The sequence below is a fragment of the Eleutherodactylus coqui genome, chromosome 1 (assembly GCF_035609145.1).
Source record: "Eleutherodactylus coqui strain aEleCoq1 chromosome 1, aEleCoq1.hap1, whole genome shotgun sequence".
NCBI lineage: Eukaryota > Metazoa > Chordata > Amphibia > Anura > Eleutherodactylidae > Eleutherodactylus > Eleutherodactylus coqui.
Genome location: NC_089837.1, coordinates 435265049 through 435282947, shown reverse-complemented (window position 1 = coordinate 435282947; position 17899 = coordinate 435265049). Strand labels below are relative to the sequence as shown.

Sequence of the window (17899 nt, the reverse complement as noted above, 5' to 3'; positions counted from 1 at the left end):
CAGTGCCCATACGCACACTCCAGTCAGAAAGCGTAGGTTCTCCGGCAGGTGCCCCGTCAGGTCTGCATTCTACGGAGTCCGCAGTGTGCTCTCTGGCGTTTTGGGGGTCAGGAGCCAGAAGAGACGGGAGGGATGACCAATCCGGCAGAGACACCATAGGAAGGTTGAATGTCCCCAGGAAGTTTGGGAGGTCGCCCAGGGATCGGAAGACTGCCGACCTGCCCTCTCTCCAAGCCACGAGCTTGAAGGGATATCCCCATCAATACGGGATTTCTTTGCCTCTCAGGATGTCTAGTAGTGGTTTCAGAGCTTTGCGTAGTTGGAGTGTTCTTTTGGCTAGATCTTGGAGTAGCAGGATTGGAGATCCATTAAATGACAGATTTTCAACACCCCTAGCTCTTTTTAGAATGTCCTCTTTGTCTTTGAAGAAGTGGATGCAATACACAATGTCACGTCGCCGCTTGGGGTCAGAGGATTTGGGCCCCAAGGTTCTGTGAATCCGGTCTATCTCGATTGGTTTGTCTCTGGGCTTCTGTATTAAGGATCCGAAAAAGTTCTGGGCCCATTGTTCTAGCTGAGCATTCGTAATCTCTTCTGACAGGCCTCGAATGCGGATGTTGTTTTGCCTTTGTCTGTTTTCGAGGTCGTCAATCTGAGATAGTATATTATTCAGCTGTGAGGAATGGGCTGTTATGACCTGTCTATCTGATTCGAGTGTGGACAGGGTTCGCTCATGTTCCTCCTCCACTGCATTTACTCTATGGCTAATTTGCCATATTTCTTTCTGGATTTGGGACACCGCCTGTTTATGTGTAGATTCAAGATGTTGGAAGAGAGAGTCTATATCGGACTTGGTGGGAAGGGACTTAATATGAGTCTTCCAGTCCCACTCGTTGGTTTCTGAAATCGCGCTTATTGAGGGGAGCAGTGAGCCCCTGTATTTTTGGTATTGCATGTAGGGGAAGAGTTCCAGGAAAGAGAGCTTTCAGTCTCTGCAGAGCACGGGGGGCTCTGTTGAAGTGCGAGAGCATAACTCAAGCTGGGGGGGGGTCCTCTTGCATATATCCCCCTGGTGTCTGGGTCGGGCTCCACAGAATAATGGGGTGTTAGCTCTCCCCTGTGAGGCACTAGGGGTGTCATATGGGATGAAGCAGGCTCCTGTAGGGGTGCCGTTTTGGGGGGTGGGGAGGCAGTGTTGTCGCCTTCTCCCGGTCCCACCTGGGACACTGGGCTCATACATTTGGCTGTCTCTTACCTGTCAGGGGATTGGGGCCAGGCAGCAGCACGTTTCTGAGTCATCTCGTTGGTCTAGCCAGAGTGGGAGCTGTAAGCCGACTTCTCTCCTCTGGGGCGCGGGGGGGAGGGGGGGCCACTGCATACCTGCTGTCTCCGCCGTGCCCGGGCAGCGCGGGTTCCTCCGCTCCCTGCCCTCTCTCTCTGCGCTGTACTCCAGGCCCTCCTCAGGAGAGCGAGCGTGCCGACTGTCTGGAGCTTCTGAAGGGACGGGTGTCCGACGCTCCTCTCCCTCGTGTTCCGCCGGCTCCCGGCCCTCTACAGCTGCGGCAGCGAAGAAGCGTCCGATGCCCGAGCTCTCTGCCTCACCCACTCCAGGGGCCCTGGATTGCGTTCTCCTCTTGCCCGTAACGATGAATTAGTCCTCCATAGGATGCAAGGGACGGCCAGATTATGGTGGATTCGTGGGGATAGCGGGAGCTAAGGTAAGATGCGTCCTAGCCTGCCATTTACAAGCCACGCCTCTCGCGGATTTCTTTTCAAAACATAGCCTCCAGAAACGGACAGGCGACTGGTCGATTTACTTGAAGTAACTTTATTACAACTTCAGAATAGACGCCAAATGAACAAATAAATTTTCCAGACGGTCAGCTCACATCAGGAGCATACCTAAAAGGCTCAGGGGCCCGGGTGCAAAATTTCAGCTTGGGGCCCCTACCCAGGCCTTCACACCCCTACTCTTGTACCCATACCTAGATCATGCTGCATACTACAAAACGAATTTCCATACATGATCTAGCCCCTTGGTGTATATATTATATTCCATTTGATAATCGAAACATTTGATATCTATTTCACTAAATATTTTTATAATTTATATGTTTATATTATTCTAGATCTGTTTATATATATATATATATATATATATATAGTATATAAAAAGATTTTTTTGAGTAAAAAACTCTTTATTATTGGAGTTTTAGTATTAATAAGAGCATAATTTATTTCATGGATTCGATCCAGAGGAGGTATTGGTTATTTGTTTTAGTGGAAAATAATATATTATAATAATAGTGAGCTTTCCTTCCCAAGCTGCTATCCGCAATATCGAGGACCTAGGATAAGGAGGATGAGAGGCTTTTACTTATAAGTGATTTACTAACACACATTGCTAAACGTGATATCATGTCATCTCAAGTTCTAATGTCACCAACACCAGTCCAGCATTCATCTTTTCGTGAACCGTTGTCCAGTGTTGAAACAAAATATCGCTGTTGTGCAAATGTCACCACAGAGGGTTCAACGCCGCTGTCAAACTAATGCAGCTTACATGACACAGCGACAAGCCATGATTTCACCTCAGCCACCAGATGAAATGTATAAATCTTGCACGAAAATATTTTGACCAACTCCAATCCCTTTCACTATAATACATTAGTAAGTGGCGCATTGAGCCACCAGAAATAGACAGTATTCAACTTCCCCAGCTAAGTGCTTTGCCTTTGATTTTAGTGTTGGTGAGGATTTCGTTAAGACTTGTGACACATTACTAGGACATGTCAAAAAGGGGGTTTTTTTTTGTAATGAAAGGTACCCTTTAACTCCTGTAAACAGGAATGGAACTGTGCACATGTACAGGCACCTATCCAATCAGTATGCACCTGGTAAAGTAGTGGACCTTTACCCTCTCACTTCTGAGACCCTCCAACCTATTTGGTGGAAAGGCCATAAATGTGTAAGATATAAAAGCCAAGATTAGCTGAATGAGGAATATTAAAGATAGAATAAAGAATAGTCAAGTTTATTGTATACATTGAACTACTGGAAGAGGACCTCCTAGTACACATATAGTAGATACCTGATTTATTAATTACATCTGAGCATGCCCTAACAGCAATTTGTGCTTTTTAGATTACAGGTATTTGAGTGGTATTAATTTAATAGGCATAATTACTTTTTACACAGCGGGTCAGTTAGCGTTGAAAAACTTTAGCTTATTCCATAAAAATAATGGAGAACATATGAAGTAAATGTAATATAAACTTTTATTTACCACACTGTATACAACCATTTCATATATTTGTAAGTGCTTTCTTTGCAAAGCTGAAAGAATAAGCCAATCACAAGGTTAAGTATTATTTTCCACTAAAATACAAAATGTCAGAAAAATAGATGAAATGTTACCTCTAACTCCCTGTAGAGGCTGATAAATGATAAACATAATTGATAAAGTATAGATCACACATTTAACTTCTAGTGCATTCAATATTATATAACTTGAGCGGACAGGAGATCATGCAGCTACAGAGAGATCATTTCAGCAGTCGTGACTACATAATTAACATGTTGATAGGTAAAACAGATGTACCAGCCAAATTACTCCCAAGATGTCGACCAAGGGTGGTTTCACAACTGCGTCGGAACTTCTGGCTGCATGTAGCGCTTTTTCTTCTGTCCCAAAACTGGGCAGCTGGGTGGAAAGTGGGTGGACTCAGTTATAGCCAATGGGGTCCACCCAGCATTCAACCACAAGGATTCCCTTTTCCTGCCCTCCAAATGCAACAGGAAAGCGGAATACCCACCACAAGTGTTAAACCATCCCTAGAAACATATTTGGCGGATCTAGCCGACATCAGTGGGATCTGCTGACAATCCAATGTCTATTTATGGACCAAAGCGATCAATGAATGAAGAAAGCAGGGCATGAGAAGACCATGTCATGGGCAGTTTATGACTCGAATTGGCGATATGTTGGAGTATTTTATTCGACTGTCTACTGTACCAATAGATTGTTCTTGACCCATTTAGTCTGGAGAAGACATTGAGCAGCTCCTGTTTACATGGGCTGATAGCTGCTTGGTTTTTAGTTCTACTAAAACCCGTATGTGGGAGTGATTTATTGCCAAACCTCGGGCAGACAGTGACCTCTAAGTATGTCAGTACCCAGGGACACAAGTGATGAAAGGTTTAGTGAAAAAAGTTAGTTGAGTTTTCAACAATTATTTTTATATATTTGTTTAATCCCATGAATAAATCATATGATCCCCCCTAGTTTGTCCTCCACTGATGAACTATAGCCTGCTGTGAACATCAGTCTGTTGTGTGCTTCTGGTATGGAAGCACAGCAACTCAAAATGCTGGGTACACACTTTTGTTTGCATTTGTTTGGAGTAGGTTTTTTGTAGTACAATTGATCTGAAGGTTTTGCAAGATTGCTTACAAAGTGACATCAGTTTCGGGTACTTTTTTCAATCCAATTAACTTCATCAATAATGATAGTAATCATAATAATACACAAAAAAGTAATATAAGAATGGATCTTGTTAAGAAATATGAAAATAACCAATCATAACTCACTTGGGCATAAATTTTAATCCCATAGAAATTAATAAAATCTGTCAACTGATTTTAACACAAAATACATTGCATAAAAAGCACGTGCAAATATGGGAAGTCTATAATAAAATGTCAGTTCCTCCCCCTTTTATTGTTAAAGGGGTTGTCTGAGATCTTTTTTTTATTCTATAAAACACCGCTCACCGTCAGTACAAAGTACAGCCTTAGAAGTAGCAGCATGGAGGACATTATACAGCAATACTGAACAGTGTAGCTGTGAATCCAGTATTGGTGCAAGATAAAAAACTAGATGCTTTAGCCTGGTCTCCGTGTGTTTCTCTGCTTTTGTCTCCCTCCAGCAGATCCCTCCTCTCCTCTTTTTCCTAAACTTCTATTGCTACAAATGTAACCTGATCTCTCAGTGTAATGGCTTTTTGTGCAGATTTTATCAGTAAATTTTTAGGGAGTGATCAGTGTGTGAAAAGGGGCAGTGAAATAAGTGATAAATGGAGAAAAAGGCATTTTTTCTGTAATAAAATTTTGCCAGTATTATTGATTCATGAAAATAAATGTTATAGTTTAGTTATTTAAAACTGAGCTTTTGCAAAGCATCATGGAAAGGCTATATAGTGTACTCTTACATAAATGATTTTTCTTCCTGTTTTGCATAATTCCATCCTTCAAAACAAAACATTTAGCAGTCAATTACTGACTGTGAGGTCCTCATGTCAATGTTATAGTCAGTGATTGAACTGGCTTTCATGGTCACATGTTAAGATAACATGTCATTACTACAGTGGAGAAAAAAACTTCCAGGACCATGGAACTGTCAACATGTGTGGCAGGGGGTTTGTTTAAATGACGGCATAAATAATTTATGCTGTGGATGAGCACTTTTGCCCCATTATCATAACTATGAGGTTTGTGGCAAAACATTTGAAAACCACTTTAAAAAACATAATATGATCATTCCAGGAATAAACTTTGGGAGTACAGATCAGAAGTTGTAGACATTGGATCCAAGCCCAATAAGTGGCGTGTCGCTTGATCCCAGTCTTTCCCCAGACCAAGTCGCATACAGATGCCCGGGTACTGCTGGTCAGATTTTAATGCCCAGTGAATGGCTTTTTCGATGCTTGGATACAAACTGTTCAAAGAAACAGACACAAGTTAGACTGAAATACAGGATAAAGAATCACTATCTCTTGTACAGTGACTGCCTGTGCATCAAGACCAAATAAAGTAATTATCACAGCATTATTGGCTTTATTAGAGAGGATCAGTTAGGAGAAAGCTCCATTGCATACCATTCTATAGGCATATGTAACAGGGTCCTATGGACTAATACCGACCATAAGTATACAGTAGGGAGGATTAGGGGTAATATTGTTCATTCTAAGTGTGTGACAGGGCCTCTACTCATCAATAGTAACTGTGATAGAAGTTTCTGTGTCCCAGTCTAAAGAATTTGTGTGCAATGGTCCATCACGCAGGAATTATGCTAACTGAAAAATTGACTTTTTGAGAGAACATAAAGCCAAGTCAATCTCAGGTGATCACAATGATATCATAAAGACCACCTGAGGAGAAGGAGGCCAGAAGGTTTCAGATAGAAAGGAGTAACCAAAGTAATACAAGCTGACTTATAGGCTATAAATCTTAGGTTATTTGTTAATCTGGGTATACAGGCAGGTAGGAACTATTAGGGGTTGATCCAGGGATTAGTCTGATTGCCATTAGGGAGTCGGGAAGGAATTTTTTCCCCAAAAGGGGTAATTGGCTTCTGCTCTTGGGGTTTTTTGCCTTCCTCTGGATCAACAAAATAGGAGGCTAGGCAGGCTGGACTAGATGGATATTGTCTTCATTCAGCCTTACGAACTGTTACTATGACTTACATATTCTGGGGACTACTTACATACTGAATGAAAAAGGATTTCACCAAAGTGGCTTTTTAAATTGCAAGAATAGCGCTGAATAGTTTGCTGAATGCAAATGGGAACAAAACCTAGCCAAGCATAATGTTGGTAATCTGGGCTCAGGACTATGAACTAATTTCTGTCTATATATCTCAATAGTATTGTGTAGTGCAAGATATCAACACGAGAGGAGGTATTGCCATCCTGCTCTCCAAATTTACAATTTACCCAAAGTAATTAACATTAATGTTAGTTTTGCTGTACCATTTTGGGACAGATTCATCCAGCTTCATCAAAGTTTTAAATTTGATTTCGCGCAGCAAGTTGAAAGTACGGACTACTTGCAGCACCAGTAATGTAGCAATCAGTTTGTGGATTGTATCTATTCCTCTGGTACCTGTAACAGCAAAAGAAAAATATAAAAAAGATAAAAAGTGATAGACTCACAATGCAATGATATGCAGTTATTGGGTCATGAGACACTTTTATAACAACCAACTTGGATCTGACAAAATAATCTGTGGCAGAAATCCGAGACTGAATCTTGAACTTCTGCTGCAGATTTCCATGTGGATCCAAATGCGGATTTAGCCCCAGATTTTTTTTTACAATTGCTTTCAGATATTGTTCAGAAATTTCTTTCCACCATTGTTGCAGAAGATACCACAAATGTGCTGCACTTGTAGGTTGCTTTGCTTTTACTCTTCTGCCCAATTCATTTTCAGCAAATTCAATTGGGTTTAAAGGGAATTTGTCATAAAAAACAAAACAAAACTCAATACTTACCTATTCCTCCCTCTTCAGTCTTCTTACTGCATCTTCCCCTCCGCCTATCTTCTCCTGTCTCCTGCAGTTCCCCTGGGTCACGTCACCTCCAGCCGGCCGATTCTTCTTTTTCCTGTGACAAAGCATATGTTGCCCGCATTCTCCTTCCTGTAGGTCAATGTATACTACGTCACTAGTGACAGGGAGTTCACAGCTTAGCAGGGAGTGCTGAGCTATTGCCGAGACTGTGCATGTGCACTCTCTCTTTGCAACAGTATATGAATGCTTGCGGCAAGGTGGTGCGCAGTCTCAGCAATAGCTTGGCATTCCTTGCTAGGCAATGAACGTTAAGTCATTAGTGACGTAACCTACACTGACCAGCAGGAAGAAGAATGCCAAGAATGGACGCTCCACAACAACGGGAGGATCCAGACGGCTTGCGGTGATGTGACCTGGGGGACTAGAGAAGATCAGCAATGAGAAGATGCGGTGAGAAGACAGCTTAGGGAGGAATAGGTAGGTATTGATTTTTTTTTTTTTTTAGACAAAACCTCTTTAAATCTGGAGATTTTGCAGGCCATTCCATCCTCTGAAGCCTACTGGCTTCTTCTTCTCTTCTTAAATAGTTCTGACCACTGGCATAACTATAGGGGATGCAGGGGATGCGGTTGCACCCGGGTCCAGGGGCCTTAGGGGGCCCATAAGGCCTCTCTTCTTCATGTAGGCAGCCTAGTACTATGAATAAAGCATTATAGTTGGGGGCCCTTTTACAGGTTTTGCATTGGGGCCCAGGAGCTTCTAGTTACGCCTCTGGTTCTGACATAACCTAGAAGTATGTTTTGGATCATTGTCATGAACCCCTGATTAACTAGGCGTACACCAGAGGGAATTGCATGGCGTATTAAATTGCTATGGTAGCCTTTTTTGTTTGGTGTGCCAGTTACCCTGCGCAAGTTGCAAATTCTGGATCCACCAAAAGAGCACCAGATCATCATGCTTCCTCCTCCATACTTGACAGTTGGTGTCACACACTCAGGAACCATCCTTTCACCTACTGAACAGCGAACAAAGATCCTGCATGATGTATCAAAGATGTCAAATTCATAATGATTCATCTATATATATAAAGACGAAAGCCCTCACTGACTGACTCACTGACTGACTCCCCAAAAGTTCTCCAACTTCCCGATGTCGTAGAAACATGAAATTTGGCACAAGCATAGATTATCTACAAAATAGGAAAAGTAATTGGGTCCCAACTCGATTATTCAATTCTAGCGCAAAAGAATTGGCATCGAAATTTTACGTACATAATCTAAATCTCTCACTTCCCAATGTCATAGAAACTTAAAATTTGGCCCGAGCATTGATTATGTCATAAATGGGAAAAGTTAATGGGTCCCAGCTCGATTATTCAATTCTAGCGCAAAAGAATTAGCGTCCAAATTTTACATACAGAATCTAAATCTCTCACTTCCCGGTCTCATAGAAATTCAAAATTTGGCAGGAGCATTGATTATGTCATAAATAGGAAAAGCTTGTGGGTCCCAACTTGATTTTTCAATTCTATGCGCAAAACATTAGCGTCCAAATTTTACATAAGGAATCTAATTCTCTCACTTTCCGGTGTCTTTGAAACGTGAAATTTGGCACAAGCATTGATTATGTCATAAATAGGAAAAGCTAATGGGTCCCAACTCGATTATTCAATTCTATGCGCATAAGAATTATCGTCCAAATTTTACGTACGGAATGTAATTTTCTCACTTTCTTATGTCATAGAAACGGGAAATTTGGCACGAGCATTGATTATGTCATAAATAGGAAAAGCTAATGGGTCCCAACTCGATTATTCAATTCTAAGCGCAAAAGAATAAGCGTCCAAATTTTACGTACGGAATCTATTTCTCTCACTTACCGATGTCAGAGAAACTTGAAATTTGGCATGAGCATTGATTATGTCATAAATAGGAAAACTTAATGGGTCCCGACTCGATTGTTCAATTCTAAGTGCAAAAGAATTAGCGTCCACATTTTACGTTCGGAATCTAATTCTCTCACTTCCCATTGTCGTAGAAACATGAAATTTGCCATGAGCATTGATTATGTCATAAATAGGAAAAGGTAATGGGTCCCAACTCGATTATTTAATTCTAGCGCAAAAGAATTAGCGTCGAAATTTTATGTACATAATCTAAATCTCTCACTTCCCAATGTCATAGAAACATGAAATTTGCCATAAGCATTGAATATGTCATAAATAGGAAAAGTTAATTGGTCCCAACTCGATTATTAAATTCTAAGTGCAAAAGAATTAGCATCCAAATTTTACGTATGGAATCTAATTCTCTCACTGCCTGATGTCATTTTATATAAAGAAAACGTTGCATGGTTACCTCCCGTGGTGTTTCCTGGGTAACGCAGAGAACTATGCAAAATAGTGAACATATGTTTTTCCGGTATCTCTAAAGTAACCACGACTTCATAAGATTTTCCGTGTGAACACCAGATAAACACCAGTACCAAATTAACTCGGGTGAAGCTGGGTATTTCAGCTAGTCAGTCTATAAGATCTTCCACTTTTCAGTAGTCCACTGGAGGTGCGGCCTGGCCCAGACAAGTCACTTTTTTTATTTTGCAATCTTAGCAGTAGCTATCTTACTGTCAGATCTGCAGATAGACATTTTCTCTTCATCGTTGAAATGGAAGTATATATACATATATGAATTCAGACTTATTATGTTTTAGGTTAGAATTTCACAATATTTAAATTTTTTAAAACTTACCTTTGAACAAATTCACGTTATTTGCTGGACTTGAACTGTGTTAATGTCAAAAATTGAGGTGTTATAATAGTAGAGGCCATCCCAGAATGGCAACTACAATGCATATTTAGCCTGGCACCATACTCTCTTATGAAAGCTGTCTAAAAGAAAATCTTTGTTGCCAATAGCAACCAATCACAGCAAAGCTTTTATTTTATATCAGCAGTACACAAAATTAAAAGCTGTTTTTTGATTGGTTGCTTTTGGTAGCAAAGGCAGATTCTCTTTTAGTTCACTTTCAAAACAATGTGTTTCTGGTCTACTTTTTTATGGCCCATCCTGTAGATGCTATTGGAATTATGAGTGAGTGTGAGCTATAGCATGTAGTTACATAATGCATCCACATGAGGGTAGAGGTGTTTATATGACAAAAAGCGCCACATCGGGATAAGCTGTATATACTGTATATTAGATGTGTGTACATTTTCATGGAAGTGGGTGCCAAGTTCTGAATTTTGCTATGGGGCACATATGAGTTTGATATTGCTATGTTCACCTCTGGGTCTTATATAGTGTTGATTTTAGTAATATTGATCTTTGTAATGGTCTTTATTCTATAACAGTAGGGAGGCATTATTCCATCAGCATTATTTTACTCTTATATGGACGCCTGCAGAATTCTCGCAGCGGGATCCGACCCATGCCCCTGCAGTGACCAGTGCGGCTCACCTTCTTCCATGTCTGCTCTGTGATGTGCCAGCTGCCGCCCAGCCGGCGCATGCGTAGAGGGGAGCTAGCGCGTCGGGAGTGACATGCCGCGATTTGTTTTACGCGTCTGTTTTCACGCAGACAAATTGCTGCCATCTGCATAGGATTGCGTTTTGTAATGCAATCCTATGCAGGCGGGCACGGAGGAAATTCTGCGGAATTTGCGCCCATGTGCAGGGGCCTATAGCATTATTTTTGGTAATGTTTGTCTTGATATAGTGCACTGCATAGCAGTATGCAGGGTATATGAATGGCGATTTTTATCTGCAGCTTAAATGTTTTATTCAATGTAATTTTGGGGTCTGGTCTGGGGTAATATATCCGTGCTTAGCTGTTTGTTACACTGTTTCTAAGCCTGTAAGGGTAAGAGCACACTTAGCGGCCAAATTAATTAATTTTTTTTTAAGTGAGATTCGGCAGGAACATGTGCCCTCACCTGAACTTTTACAAGGAGATGGTAAATATTCATGATTGAGCAAGGGTGGGGGCGCCCGCTCAGAATTTTGTTGTGGGGCCGAGCCTTTTCTAGTTACCTATGTATACATTGTATATATAGTGTGTAGGAGCTCTTGGCACTTTGTGTCGGCCCTAAGAAGATATAAGATAATGGTTTGAGTGGTAAGACCGCTTTTTGAACCCTTACGCACAGGATGTAAGTTTATGTCCTGGCTGCAGGGTACTTAACGTAACAGGACGCAAACTCACGCCATATGGATGGCATGGGGTCAGAAGTTGAGCGCGCCTTCCCGCAGCAGGAGTTGGTTGTTACTGATAGCCGGCCACCTGCTGCAACAGCAGGGGTACATAAGGACAGTGATCCATGCAATTAACTCCCTACATACTGCGATCTACGTAGATTGCAGCATATAAAGGGTTCACAGAGCGAGCGTGATTACATTGCAGGAGGCCGATGGGTTGCCATGGCAGCAAGACGCCAGATACTGGTGTTCTGGCTTGCCATTGCTTATGATCTCTATTGTAAGCGAAAAGGCATTGTATTAATAATAATAATAATGTTTATTTGTATAGTGCCAACATATTCCGCTGCGCTTACATAGACAGGGGGAATACAGAAAGACAAAATACAAAAATTACAGAACCACGGTTACATAGTAATCAGTTGATGGAAACAATAGGGGTGAGGGTCCTGCTCCAACGAGCTTACATACTGCAAGTAATGGGGTGATACAGAAGGTAAAGGGCTGGAGATGTGCACGGTATGGCGAGCTGGGCAGTGAGGGATATTATACACAGACAATAGTCAGACATTTAGCCATGTGACGGCAGAATCGTTATGACTGCAGGAGTGGTTTATGATGGCTAGCAGGGATTGCAGTCAGTAGGTAAGGGACCATGTTATCAGGCAGCGTACAGAGGGGTTTGTTTAGGAAATGCGGTATGCCTCCCTGAAGAGGTGCGTTTTTAGAGCACGCCTGAAGTTTTTCGAGTCCTGGATTGCCCGGGTAGCCTTTGGTAGTGCGTTCCAGAGGACCGGTGCTGCTCTGGCGAAGTCTTGTAGGTGGGAATGAGAAGTTCGAGTTAGAGGGGCGCGTAGTCTAGTTTCGGAGAGCCCGGGCTGGGTGATGGATTGAAATGAGGGAGGCAATATCGCTGCGCTGTGGAGGGCTTTGTGGATGAAGGTAGCGAGTTTAAATTGAATTCTGTATTTAACGGGCAGCCAGTGCAGTGACCGTCACAGGGCAGAGGTATCTGAGTAGCGGCCGGACAGAAAGATGAGCCTGGCTGCCGCATTCAGGATGGATTGGAGAGGGCAGAGTCTGGTGCAGGGGAGGCTGATCAGCAACGAGTTGCAATAATCGAGCCGAGAGTGGATGAGGGCAACAATAAGCGTTTATAGAGTGTCTGCGGTAAGAAAAGAGCGGATTCTTGCAATGTTCTTGAGGTGCAGCTGACATGTTCAGACAAGAGATTGGATGTAGGGGCTAAATGAGAGATCGGAGTCGAATATGACCTGAAGGCAGCGGGCATGTTGTCTAGGAGTTATGGTAACTCCACACACTGAGATGGAGATGTCAGGGTGAGGTCGGTTAGTAGAGGGTGGAAACACCAGCAGGTCAGTTTTAGAGAGTTTTAGTTTTAGGTAGAGAGAGGGCGTAGTGTTAGAGACAGCGGACAGACAGTCGGTGATGTTTTGGAGGAAAGGTGCAGAAATGTCACGGGAAGAGGTGTATAGCTGGGTGTCATCAGCATAGAGATGGTATTGGAGGCCAAATCTTCTGATGGTTTGTCCAATAGGGGCTGTATAGATAGAGAAAAGGAGGGGGCCGAGGACTGAGCCCTGGGGGACCCCAAAAGCAAGGAGAAGAGGAGGAGAGGTAAAGCCAGCAAAGGAGACGCTGAAAGAGCGGTCAGATAGGTAGGAGGAGAACCAGGAGAGAGCAGTGTCCTTCAGGCTGATGGAGCGTAGCATACTGAGGAGGAGTTTGTGGTCAACTGTGTCAAATGCTGCGGAGAGGTCGAGGAGGATCAGTAGGGAGTAATCGCCCCTCGATTTGACCGTCAGTAGGTCGTTGGATACCCTTGTAAGGGCAGTTTCTGTTGAATGTTGGGGTCAGAAGCCAGACTGTAGGGGGTCGAGGAGAGAGTTCTCTGATAGATAACTTACAAGGCGGGAGTAAACTAAGCGTTCTAGTAGTTTGGAGATGAAGGGGAGGTTAGAGATGGGTCGGTAGTTGGCAGCATTAGTCGCGTCAAGAGTTGGCTTGTTTAGCAGTGAGGATATGATGGCGTGTTTGAAAGAAGAGAGAAAGATGCCAGAGGTCAGAGAGAGGTTGAATATAGTGGTGAGGTGGGAGATGACCACCGAGGAGAGGGATCGGAGGAGGTGTGAGAAGAGAGGGTCGCTAGCGCAGGTGGTGGGCGAGCAGAGAAGAACAATTTTGAGACTTCTTCCTCTGTCGTTGGTCTGAGTACAGAAAGTGAGCAGGAGCTAGATGCAGTCCTGACAAGACTAGGGTCAGGGCTAGTCTGGGATTGGGAAGTCATTTCCTGACGGATGTCATCAATTTTCTTTTTGAAGTTGGCAGCCAACTCTTCAGCACGGAGATCCGTTACTGGGGGGCTGCGGTTTAGGGCTGATGAGATCTCTCTCACTCTCTCCCCCGCTACCCCCTGCTTTACATGTAGCGATGTAAAAATAATAATATTTCTTTAAAAAAGGGGGTTTTATTGTGCAAAAACACCAAAGAAATAATACTTTGGTATTGTCATAATTGTACCAACCAGCAGAAAAATGTATTGTCATTTATGCTGTATGATTAATGCTGTAAAAAAAAAAACTAGGGCAAAAGTTTTCTCTCCCCTCTCTCAAAAAAAAAAAAGGTTCACAATACATTATATAGACTTAAAGGGGTTGTCCCGCGAAAGCAAGTGGGGTTATACACTTCTGTATGGCCATATTAATGCACTTTGTAATATACATCGTGCATTAAATATGTGCCATACAGAAGTTATATACTCACCTTCCCTGCGCTGGCGTCCCCGTCTCCATGGTGCTGTCTAATTTCAGCGTCTAATCGCCCGATTAGACGCGCTTGCACAGAAGGGTCTTCTCCCTTCTGGCCGGTCCGGGCACGAGCGGCGTTCTGGCTCCGCCCCTTCTATGCATCATCACGTAACTCCGCCCCGTCACGTGTGCCAATCAGGAGGCTGGAATCGGCAATGGACCGCACAGAGCCCACGGTGCACCATGGGAGAAGACCCGCGGTGCATCGTGGGTGAAGATCCCGGCGGCCATCTTGGGGGAAAATAAGGAAGAAGTTGCAGAGAGGGGATTCGGGTAAGTAAAATTTTTTTTAAAATTTCAACACATCCCTTGGGTTTGTCCTGCGCTGAACGGGGGGGGGGGGGGGGCCTATGCAAAAAAGAAAAAAACGTTTTGGCGCGGGACAATCCCTTTGTACCAATAAAAACTACAGTTCTCCAGGGAAAGAGCCCTCATATGGCCATGTTGACGGAAAAATAAAAAACTTACAGCTTTTGAAAAAGTGGAGATGAAAATCCCCCTAAAAAATCATTGCGTCCTTATGGCCAAATAGGCCATGTCCTTAAGGGGTTAAAGACTGTAATTTCCAGATTATAGTCACTTTTCCTACATACAATCTCCATGACAATGCCAAGATACTCCTACACAGCATGTTTACAGAGGGGTCACATGTTTACTATAACCTACCCAGAGATGTGATGCCTTTTTTAACAAGAAAATCTTCAGTCAAGTAACGGACGTTGATCCCTAATAATTCGCCAAGTTCTAGGTTCAGCAGCCAGTATCCCTCCTGCAATATAGAAATGCAATTAGTGAGTTTGCTTTTAACGTGACTTTCCATATTAGTATTTACGGTAGATGCATAATGGCAGAGCCAAAAATAAATTACCTCACTCTGAAGAAGCGACAAAGATGACCAAGAAGGAATCTCAAATCGTTTTCTCTACAAAATATAAATAGTTATATTATAAGTACATAAGTATCTCCATGACCTGATGATCGGACAAATGAAGATGCAGGCAAACGTTCAGGCCCAATCTAAAAGAGCCTTTGGGCCGGCTTCACACGACCGGGTCAGATTCCACATGTGGGATCCTGCAGCGGATTCTGGCTGTGAAGCCGTCCGGCAACCCTGTGTACTTGATTATACTAGCCAATTATTGACATACTAGCCAATTATTGTCATTATTGATCCACTAGCAACAACGCAAGTTAAAGGGGTTGTCCCACGACAGCAATTTATTCCCTATCCACAGGTGGGGGTCCGACTGCTGTGATCCCCACGACTGTGAGAACAGGGCTCCAGAGCATTATAAAGTGTGGACAGCAGCTGTGACATAAGTCATACACTTCAGGACACAGCCGATCCCCATTTTCAGAATGGGATAACCACTTTAAGAAGTATAGATTTAAAGAGAAAAAAAAAAAATTGGTTTGTAGTTTTATCATTTATCAAACTAATGGGAGTGGTTATTGGCAAACAGGAGTGGGAAGGGGTGACCATAACCATGTAGTAAGCGTGGTTCTGTTCTTGTATGTATGTTATGAGCTTGGTTTTGGCGCTGTATTTATGTTATTAAAGGCGATGCTAAACAAGTTATGGATGGACCGCTACTCGTAGGTTAGTGCTGTGTGCTTGCCCCTAGCCTAAAATTTGCCAGCCAGTCCCTGCACTGCCAGGACAGGAGCAAAGCATTGGAGCAGGCAAGAGGCAGCTCCCAACATCTGTAAAGTCAGCCAGGCAGGCAACAGAGAAGCAACAGGGCCAGTCAGTCTGTTTTGGGACATCTACTGATCCCCTCCTAACGCACAGAGTGGAGGTTGGGGACTGATCCCCATGTATGTTGGCAAACAGCGAGAGGGAGTGGGCAGAGCTAAGACAGTTGGGAGAGAGGGATCCAGTAAAAGAGAGCCAGGGAGCATGCACACGTGTGTATGGCACTACCGTAGGTGGATTGGGAAGCAATTAGTGAGTGAAATAAGAATGTCTCCTTTGTAGAGTTAAGGACAAAAGTCAGGCAGGATCTGGCTTCCAGATGAGTATTGCTCTTGAAAGGACCCTTGCCCAGAATAAGAGTGTGCTAAATCTTCTAAGGAGGAACCCCACTTGTATACAATGTTTGAACTGGGCCCACCAATGTGTTAAAACGACTCTGCATAAGACTTATGGATCACTTACTATAAAAAAAAGTTTGAGAAATGGGTGACTTAAAACCAGCAATTCTGGCATTGTGTTTTAAGTCAATGGAGTTTACAGCACAGGATTAATGGTGCAATGTTTTAATAGTTTTGATTTTTACAGATGTGGCTATACCAATTAAGTTTAGATTTTTCTATGATAAAAAATAGGAAAAGGACAATTTTTTTTTTTTAACGTTCCTACATTTGCAGGAGGGGGCAGCCATGGGGTGACATAGGAAGGCTCTGTCTAACAGCTTAGATACCATGATCAGCATTGACTGCAGCATCTAAATGGTTAAATGCCCCAATTTGTGGTCTGTTGTTATCCCCATAGCTGCCATGACAACACATTAACTGCACTATCATGTTGCAGGGGTGCCAATAGCCTGTTCTGTTACATGTAATTAATTATGTGCACTGCACTGATAGGGTTTTTTTAATGACCTATTAGGCGACTCCGTTCACATAAGGTTTTTCTCGACTCATACATCCAACATATCCATAGAATTCACTGAGACAACGTATGCTAAGAGAGTGTACTAAATCGCACACAATGGGGAGATATGTATTGGTATGTGGCTGTTTCTTTTTAACTGTATGTAATAGCGTTGTTGGCTACACTATTTAATAAATGCATTGTGCTAAAATGTACACCATTGTTTATTTTTTTCTCAAGTATACTCCTGACATATGCTAGAAACATGACATGCTCCTATGCCTCACTTCCCCCTAATGTACACTTTGCAATTCACCATACAGTACATTGTAACACAAAAATATAATCTGATATAAATACAAATGTATACATACCAAAGAACCCTCGGCATCAAGTAGTATTGACACTTTTATTGATGTTCGCATGTAGCCAACGGGAGAACCACTCGCAGATGAAGAACTGCTGACTAGAGCAGTAGAACGTCTGTTTTTCCTTCTTCTAGAAATGTTCACATGTTCAGTTTCTGAATTTAATTGTGTAAAACTCGATTCCTTAAGGTTGCATATATACTACACAAAAGAATAGATTAATAATAAATTATTCTCATAATAAATGCATTCTAGGTAAGAACATTAAAGGGATTGTCCAGAATCAGAAAAACAGATTCAAGTGATTGGAGGGGAACTGCAATATCACACCGGTAAAGTTATGCCTGTCAGAAATGGTGACATGAAAATAACACTATTCTTTTTTTCAAAGGTGTTTTTTATTGCGACAAACATGTTGTAAAACATAAAAAAAATTTAAGAAATGTACTAAATTCAAAATTGTACAGACCGGCAGAGTAAGCATTGTAAAACCAGAGCCCAAAAGACTGCAAATTGCTGTTATTTTTCTTTTTTTTTAACCCCCTCCAAAAAATATACACAATGCCAGAATGTTTTACTTTGTTTTGTCACCCCACCTCCCAAAAAAGATTTTATAGAAACCAAAA

General features: G+C 42.4%; 1 protein-coding gene across 8 annotated transcripts in view; it reads right to left on the bottom strand.

The window, feature by feature from the left end:
* Positions 1-3260: 3260 nt before the first annotated feature.
* PARP4 (poly(ADP-ribose) polymerase family member 4) overlaps positions 3261-17899 on the bottom strand; it is a 150386-nt gene continuing 135747 nt past the window's right edge. For 7 of the 8 annotated variants that reach the window (XM_066582152.1, XM_066582155.1, XM_066582153.1 and 4 more), the window contains 5 exons: positions 17280-17474; positions 15178-15231; positions 14976-15078; positions 6750-6882; positions 3261-5716 (listed from right to left, as the gene is read on the bottom strand). In XM_066582152.1, coding sequence (XP_066438249.1) covers positions 5536-5716; positions 6750-6882; positions 14976-15078; positions 15178-15231; positions 17280-17474 — 666 coding nt within the window. In that variant the 3' untranslated portion in view covers positions 3261-5535. The remainder of the gene's footprint in view (positions 5717-6749; positions 6883-14975; positions 15079-15177; positions 15232-17279; positions 17475-17899) is intronic. The other variant, XM_066582157.1, reaches the window with a different exon arrangement.